This window comes from Anomaloglossus baeobatrachus, chromosome 7, assembly GCF_048569485.1.
Source record: "Anomaloglossus baeobatrachus isolate aAnoBae1 chromosome 7, aAnoBae1.hap1, whole genome shotgun sequence".
NCBI lineage: Eukaryota > Metazoa > Chordata > Amphibia > Anura > Aromobatidae > Anomaloglossus > Anomaloglossus baeobatrachus.
The window spans coordinates 41,407,504-41,416,744 of NC_134359.1; the positions used below are offsets into that span (position 1 = coordinate 41,407,504).

General features: G+C 42.3%; 1 protein-coding gene across 3 annotated transcripts in view; it reads left to right on the forward strand.

Moving 5' to 3' along the window:
* Positions 1-5,522, forward strand: part of UPP2 (uridine phosphorylase 2) — a 68,735-nt gene extending 63,213 nt beyond the window's left edge. For all 3 annotated transcript variants that reach the window (XM_075317244.1, XM_075317242.1, XM_075317241.1), the window contains exons 6-7: positions 818-964; positions 5,118-5,522. In XM_075317244.1, coding sequence (XP_075173359.1) covers positions 818-964; positions 5,118-5,260 — 290 coding nt within the window. In that variant the 3' untranslated portion in view covers positions 5,261-5,522. The remainder of the gene's footprint in view (positions 1-817; positions 965-5,117) is intronic.
* Positions 5,523-9,241: the final 3,719 nt, after the last annotated feature.

Genomic DNA, 9,241 nt, shown 5'->3' on the forward strand with positions numbered 1-9,241 from the left:
GATACAGGGAATGGAAATGACAATATGTCATATAAAGTAGATTATATAGCATACCATACTAGAAGGTGGCAGCATAGTGTTGAGGATCAATATAATATTAGCATGGTATAGAGTATACCTGGTAGCTGCTGTATTGTATTGAGTCCCTGTGCCCCAACGCACGTTTCGCCCTGCTTCTTCAGTGTTTTTTTTGTTTATCATATTAGTTAGGGTCAATATTAAGGATTTCTTTGTTTTTGCACATGCTCTCAGATTAGGTAACAAAAAACCTGGTGCCAGATTCCTTTTAAAGTGATGGGAAATTAATTTTTCTTTAGATATACAAATAATCTGCATAGACGTGCGGTGGATTTGTTGAATTCTGGCTGTTGCTATCACTAGAGAGAGCTTACTGTATATTGTAAATCAGTTGGGTTCAGTAGGATTTTTGGGGACACCAAATGAGGATTCACAGTTTTCTGTGCAGTCATATATACTGTATATAGGTAAACAGCCGTAATAATGAGGTACTGCCCACGTCACCCCAAACATTATATATAATCCACTAGGTAATAATATAGATATTCATTTTCTCATTTCCTACTTATATTACCAGCCAATTCCAATACACCTGAGGTTTTGGTGTTTAACGCTGCCCCATTAGAATATTTCTTCCCTGGCTTGGATATCGGTCCATCTATTACTATTTATTATGGTGCCCCACAGTAGTCAACATCAAGCGCTGGGCAGCAATGACTCATATGAAATAAAATAATTGCATGTTTGTTTGTGAGTAATGAAATACGGACGAGAGAGGTAAAAGTAATTTATTTCTAAGGTCAGGGGAGATTGGATGGCGCGCTCTGCTCATTTTCGAAGGAAGAAAAATGCGAGTATCTGCAAAAGGCGTACATCGCAGGAGTCAGGAACATTGAGATGGAGTCTTCGGTCTTCGCTGCCATGTGCCATTTATGTGGACTTAAAGGTATATTTTTTTCGTATAAACAAGTAGACATTGTGAAATGTACGACAAAGTGACCTGGTCTCTATATATTGTTGCATTCTGCTTGGAGAGTATGCTACTTTCTATTTATTTTAAGCACATATTTAATCTGTGCTACAAAATGTTTTGTATAATATATTATTAATTAATAATCATAATAAAAAATAATTAATTTATTACATTAGTATTATATGTATCTAATGTTAATGGTACTCTGATTAGATTGGTGGTGGCCACTGTACGGGCTGCTCTGCTACCTTTACAGTTGTGGTCAACATCATCAGCATCTCTGAATATTTCAAGGAGATAAAAATGTATTAAAAGCCACAAGCTATCACAACCTATAAAGGCTTGTATGATACCCCTTACTGCTTTAAGTGTCACTTCATGTGATTTTACAAATATTCACTGTGATATCACAGCACTGATGCTGATCCAGAGAGCTCTTCCTCCCTTCTGGGATACTATATCAGAAACTAGGGTGTGTGGCTTGCTTTATGCTCCTTAACCAAGCCAGCCCCCTGACTAAGCCTCCACTCACTAATCACAGATCATGAGGGTGTGGTTTGCTTCATGCTCTTTATGCAAGCCAGCCCCCTGACTAAGCCTCCACTCACTAATCACAGATCATGAGGGTGTGGTTTGCTTCATGCTCTTTATGCAAGCCAGCCCCCTGACTAAGCCTCCTTTCACTAATCACAGATCGAGAGTGTGGCTTGCTTTATGCTCCTTAAGCAAGCCAGCCCCCTGACTAAGCCTCCTTTCACTAATCACAGATCATGAGGGTATGGTTTGCTTCATGCTCTTTATGCGAGCCAACCCCCTGACTAAGGGGTACTTTGCACGCTGCGACATTGGTAACAATGTGTTATCGACGCTGCAGCGATAGTCCTCGCTCCCGTCGCAGGTGCGATATCTTGTGATTGCTGCTATAGCGAATATTATCGCTACGGCAGCGTCACACACACTCACCTGCCCTGCGACATCGCTCTGGCCGGCGAACCGCCTCCTTCCTAAGTGGGCGGGTTGTGCTGCGTCACAGCAATGTCACACGGCAGGCAGCCAATAGAAGCGGATGGGCGGAGATGAGCGGGGCGTAAACATGCCGCCCACCTCCGTCCTTCCGCATTGCAGCCGGGACGCAGGTAAGGTGATGTTCCTTGCTCCTGCGGCTTCTCACACAGCAATGTGTGCTGCCTGCTGGAACGAGGAACATCGTACTGTCGCGACTGCAAAATTATGGAAATGTCGGACCCTACACCGATCATACGATAACGATGCTTTTGCGCTCGTTAATTGTATGTAAAAGGATTTGCACACTACGATATCGACAGCAACGCCGGATGTGCGTCATTTTCGATTTGACCCCACCGACATCGCACCTGCGATATCGTAGTGTGCAAAGTGCCCCTAAGCCTCCTCTCCACAGTTACAGAACCAGAGAGTATAGCTTGCTTCTTGATTTTTATGCAAACCAGCCTCCTGACTAAGCTTCCTCTCCACAATCACAGATCTAGGGAGTGTAGTAGTGATGTGTCGGTCGCAAACGATCCGACACAAAGATCCGGCTCCCTGCTGTGACTGACAGGAGCCGAATCCCCAAAGTGAGCCACTAAAATCGCTAAATGGCTCTTTTTGCCGCTGAAACCCTGCCAAACCGTGTCTAAACCCCGCCCACTCCGCGATTTAATTGGTCCCTTGTAAGTGGGCGGGGTTTAGCCGCGGGTGGGCATGGTTTGAGCGGCGTCACCCCCTTGGGGTGAACACAAATTTAATAAGGAGCCGAGAATGATCCGAATGAGACGGCTCTTTTTGGTGAGCGGAGCCATGGGAACCGGATCACCAAATAGAGCCGGACTGCCCATCACTAGAGTGTAGCTTGCTTCTTGCTTTTTATGTAAGCCAGCCCCCTGACTAAGCCTCCTGTCCCTATTGTATGCAAAACCAACCCTTTCTATGCCATTTGAATTCCAAATTAATAAGATTTGGGTTTTTTGAGCGCTCAGGAAAACAATACAGCACACACAGCTTTGTGGCGTACTTGAGGTTTCTGATATAGTACATCATGTGACCAGTTTATATAGGATCTCAGAACAAAGAACTAGCTCCCCTGAACTATGCACCAATAAGAGCAGGAGGGGTGTGATAGAAATGTGAAACTTCCCCACACATCAGTGATAGCTGAACCCTATGCCATCAGTTATAAGACAAGATGGGTAGCATAAGAACAAAATTATGTTCTTTCACACTAGTCACAGATCAAGAGGGTGTGCCTTGCTTCTTACTCTTTTTGCAAGCCAGCCCCCTGACAAGGCCTACTATCTGCAGTCACAGATCAAGAGGGGGTGGCTTCCTTCTTGCTCTTTTTACAAAATAGCCCCCCTGAGAAAGCCTCCTCTCTGCAATCACAGATCTAGGCGGTGCGGCTTTCTTCTTGCTCTTTTTGCAAAACAGCCCCTTGACAAATTCTCCTCTCTCTAATCACAGATCTAGGCAGTGTGACTTCCTCCTTGCTCTTTTTTTCAAACCAGCCCCCTGACAAAGCCTCCTGTCTGCAACCACAGATCTAGGCGGTGTGGCTTGCTTCCTGATCTTTATGTAATCCAGGCTATTGAAGTGCCTCAGCTTTGGCTGTGTACGTTTGATGTTCCCCCTCACTCTTTCTGCTGTCCGATGCTCTCATGGCTCATATGTGACATAAGACCTGTGAAGAGGACACAATGACTATATGTACGGTCAAAGCTCGTTCTATGCTTCCTCCCTGCTCCTATTCCCCCTTCCATCCTGGGTGATTTTCTGTTTTTCCCATTCATGTTTTCCTCCTCCTCTTTCAGAATCCATAGCTTTTTTAATTTTCTGCTGACATAGCCGTATGGGGAAGTTGATTTTTGTTTTTTCTTTTTTTGCAGAATGAGTTTTTGTGTTGAATTACACCATTCATTTTATCACACTCAATGTACTGGAAAATGGGGGGGGGGGGCATTTTTAAGTGCTACTCAGTCCCTTTAAAGCAAAAGTGCAAGAGAATGAATAAAAAGGAAAATTAGACTGTTATCTAATGATGCACAGTTGGTACATACCCACCTATTTCTGAAGATATTGACCCCGATTCATCAAGATCATCAATTTTCGTTGCATTTGAGACAGATGATCTTGATTCTGGAAAATTGCTTTGATGAATCGGGGGGTCATTGGCTTTTTTATTTTTTTTTTATATTATTATTACCATTATTATTTTTTTATTATTATTAATAATAATAATAATAATACTAAATCAGAGGTACCAATAATGACTTTATAAGCTGTTCTATTCTTTCCACATCCCAAGGCGGCTTTTTATTATTTTATTATTACCATTATTATTATTAATAATAATAATAATAATAATAATAATAATACTAAATCAGAGGTACCAATAATGGGTTTGTAAGCTGTTTTATTCTTTCCATATCCCAAGGCGGCTTTTTTATTATTATTATTATTATTATTATTATTATTATTATTATTATTATTATTATTATTATTATTATTAATAATAATAATAAATTAGAGGTACCAATAATGTGTTTGTAAGCTGTTCTATTCTTTCCACATCCCAAGGTGGCTTTTTTATTTTATTATTACCATTATTATTATTATTATTATTAATAATAATAATAAATTAGAGGTACCAATAATGTGTTTGTAAGCTGTTCTATTCTTTCCACATCCCAAGGTGGCTTTTTTATTTTATTATTACCATTATTATTATTATTATTTTTATTATTATTATTATTAATAATAATAATAATAATAAAAAATCAGATGTACCAATGGGTTTGTAAGCTGTTCTATTCTTTCCACATACCAAGGCGGCTTTTTTATTTTATTACTATTATTATTATTATTATTATTATTATTAATAATAATCAGAGGTACCAATAATGGGTTTGTAAGCTGTTTTATTCTTTCCACATCCCAAGGCGGCTTTTTTATTATTTTATTACTATTATTATTATTATTATTAATAATAATCAGAGGTACCAATAATGGGTTTGTAAGCTGTTTTATTCTTTCCACATCCCAAGGCGGCTTTTTTAAGTTTGATATTATATGGTAGACATCTTCTAATGCAGTCACCTTTCTTGTGTTTCAGCTGCCGTGGTCTGCGTGACTCTTCTTGACCGGTTACAGGGCGATCAGATCACGCACAGTCACTGCGTCCTTACAGAATTCCAGAAGAGACCTCAGAAGCTGATTTCCAATTTTATCAGGCAGCAGCTGCAGATGTGCACATAGGCCCCGCGCGGACCGTGCACTCTGTATATAAACCTGGACTGTCAGCTATGTGCTATATATACACACTCAACAATATCCGGTTATTGTAGAAAACAGGCAGCAGGACCACTGATCCCCGAATGTGCTATATAATGTACTGTTCTCATATCCGAAAATACTGAAGGGGCATTGTACTCGTTAATCGGTTGCCTTTGCTTTTTGCAATCTCGAGATCTTCGTCGATCAACTGTAATCTGAGACATCATAAAGAAATCAAGCATTACACATTTCTCATTGACTGTGGTCTATGCAATGCATGAATGCACTTTGATCTCCCCTGTCCATGGGTTGTGCGAGATATCGCAGCTCATTGAATAGTGTGGAGCTGCGACACAATGCACAATATGTAAAAATTTCACAATGTTACTGTAGAATAGCGAGGGACAGGGGGCTCCTATACTGTTCCTCACACTAGGGGACCCTAGGCTATTCCTAACCTCCAGATTACCCCTCATGGTGGAGATGCCAGAGTCCTGTGAATTACTATTTTTCTGACCAGAACTAAGCTGCCCCCCCCCAATGGAAGGCAGGGGCAAGCGTGAGATGGTAACATAAATAAAGACAGACAGGTAAAAAACAAAAGACAGACTGAAAACTCACAGGAGCAAACAGTAAGAGACTAAGGAGAAAAGCAAGAGAAGGAAGGCAGCAACAAAATGAGAGCAAGGGTTAATTCTACAACCACTCACAGCAACAAAGAACTACAACCACCAGTAAGTCTGGATCACAACACCTCACCAGACCAGTATAGAGAATCTATAGCTGGCAGTAAAGGAGGGGAGCAAATGTGACTGGCTCCCCCACAGCATGTGATCAAAGGAGACTAACAAGCAGCCTAGAAGAGATTAACTCTTTCTAGCCTGCCTAAGAACTACAAGTCTGTGGGTTGATGCCAGAGTCTGATCACAGACATTAGAGAAGTTAGCAGGCAGAGTGCTATAATCTGTAGTCTCCACAGACCCTGGCGCCACCATGACAGTGGGCGATGTTTGTAAAAACACCTCCTTGTGACAAAATATTTGGTACTTTTTGGGGAAAAAAGTAGCCATGGACAACCCCTTTAATTTAAGTTTATTTATAAATCTCAATCACAGAAGAAGAAGAATTAAGATCTTACGTAAATATTCGTTATCAAAGTCACTTTCCTCTTTTCATTTCCATCCTTTGGTAACATCATCCAAAATGCCTCCAAAAAGAAATTGGGGGTAGTAGTTACCAAGAGGGTAATACACATCTGTGCCCTCTCATAGCCAACAACAGGGGAGGTGGCAGATACAAATACTGTCTTTGTCAGCTGTAACCATGGAAACACATAAGAGTGCATAAAAGCTGTGTCCATAAAACGGTAGACTTGCAAATCTGCTGATTTTTATTACTCAGATGCGTTGGAGCAATAAATTATTGCAAAAGTAAATCTAGGATACGCAATGTACTTTGCTTACAGTCTTAAAGATGCCTTTTGAAACTGTCTGGGTCAAGGGCCAGTGAATAAATAGATTTTATTCCAAAATTGTATTTCCTTCTCTAGTTTACTTGGCAGCGCAAGAGGTTTTATAAATATTCTCTACGTTGGCTAATGGTCTAAAGCACTTTCAGGTCATCGGAGTTTATAATTAATGAATATATAGGGCTTCTTGCCAGCAGGTAGACGTACAGCGAGCAGGGATTACAACCGGCCGGAGCTGCGGTGGTTTTGGCAAGTGCCAGACCTTGCGGTACATACATGATTGTTTATACTGCGTAGTTTTGTAGACCGGGTCCTGTTTTTATCCGTCTTTATTCCTTTAGCTGCAAAATGATCTTAAAGTAATGAATAATTTATGAACAATGCAAAGTAATTCTAGAACAAAACACTAAAATCTGCATCTGAGGCTTCACGTGAACCAATAAAATAAAGAAAAAAAAAACTTTATGGGATAATAAAACTAATAAAATAATAAAAAAATTATAAAACACAAATAGAATATTCTTTTTCAAATAAAAATCTGGACACAGAACTAAACTTGTTACACTAAAAAGGTTGCAAGGTTAAAGTGTCAGTCTGTTCTGTGAGGATACAAATTAAACTATCCAACCAAATTGATAGGAATCGCTGTCATCTATTACAGCTTGACTAATTAATTTTCCGCTGAGATGAATGGGAGTCAGGCCAGTCATAAGCTCCATCAAACACACAGATATAGTACATGGACCAAAACACGTTTGTGTGAACGAGACCTTATCTGGCATCTTATTGCGCTCATCTCTGGAAAGAAACTTGTAGGATCTGATTCGTAAAGGTGTTTGTGTGTTAGTTATTAGTTACATTACCCAATATTTGGTGATTCTAACCCCTCAGCATAAAGAAGGTCTATCCGTAGTGATGAGCGGGCACTACCCTGCTCGGGTGCTCAATACTCGTAACAAGTGATTGAGAAAGCACTACCATGCTTGGGTGCTCGGTCCTCGTAACTAGTGATGAACGAGCACTACCATGCTCAGGTGCTCTGTACTGGTAACTAGTGATGAGCGGGCACTACCATGCTCGGGTGCTCGGTACTCGTAACTAGTGAGAGCAGGCACTACCATGCTCAGGTGCTCAGTACTGGTAACTAGTGATGAGTGAGCACTACCATGCTCAGGTGCTCAGTACTCGTAACTTGTGATGAGTGAGCACTACCATGTTCGGGTGCTCGGTACTCGTAACTAGTGATGAGCGGGCACTACCATGCTCAGGTGCTCTGTACTCGTAACTAGTGATGAGTGAGCACTACCATGCTCAGGTGCTCAGTACTCGTAACTAGTGATGAGTGAGCACTTCCATGCTCAGGTGCTCGGTACTCGTAACTAGTGATGAGTGAGCACTACCATGCTCAGGTGCTCAGTACTCGTAACTAGTGATGAGTGAGCACTACCATGCTCAGGTGCTCAGTACTCGTAACTAGTGATGAGCGAGCACTACCATGCTCGGGTGCTCAGTACTGGTAACTAGTGATGAGCGGGCACTACCATGCTCAGGTGCTCAGTACTGGTAACTAGTGATGAGCGGGCACTACCATGCTCGGGTGCTCAGTACTGGTAACTAGTGATGAGCGAGCACTACCATGCTCAGGTGCTCAGTACTCGTAACTAGTGATGAGCGGGCACTACCATGCTCAGGTGCTCAGTACTCGTAACTAGTGATGAGGGAGCACTACCATGCTCAGGTGCTCAGTACTCGTAACTAGTGATGAGTGAGCACTTCCATGCTCAGGTACTCGGTACTCATAACTAGTGATGAGCGAGCACTACCATGCTCAGGTGCTCAGTACTCGTAACTAGTGATGAGCGGGCACTACCATGCTCAGGTGCTCAGTACTCGTAACTAGTGATGAGCGGGCACTACCATGCTCGGGTGCTCAGTACTCGTAACTAGTGATGAGTGAGCACTACCATGCTCAGGTGCTCAGTACTCGTAACTAGTGATGAGCGAGCACTACCATGCTCAGGTGCTCGGTACTCGTAACTAGTGATGAGCGGGCACTACCATGCTCGGTGCTCAGTACTCGTAACTAGTGATGAGGGAGCACTACCATGCTCAGGTGCTCGGTACTCGTAACTAGTGATGAGGGAGCACTACCATGCTCAGGTGCTCAGTACTCGTAACTAGTGATGAGCGAGCACTACCATGCTCAGGTGCTCGGTACTCGTAACTAGTGATGAGTGAGCACTACCATGCTCAGGTGCTCAGTACTCGTAACTAGTGATGAGCGAGCACTACCATGCTCAGGTGCTCGGTACTCGTAACTAGTGATGAGCGGGCACTACCATGCTCGGGTGCTCAGCACTGGTAACTAGTGATGAGCGGGCACTACCATGCTCAGGTGCTCAGTACTCGTAACTAGTGATGAGCGAGCACTACCATGCTCAGGTGCTCGGTACTCGTAACTAGTGATGAGCGGGCACTACCATGCTCGGGTGCTC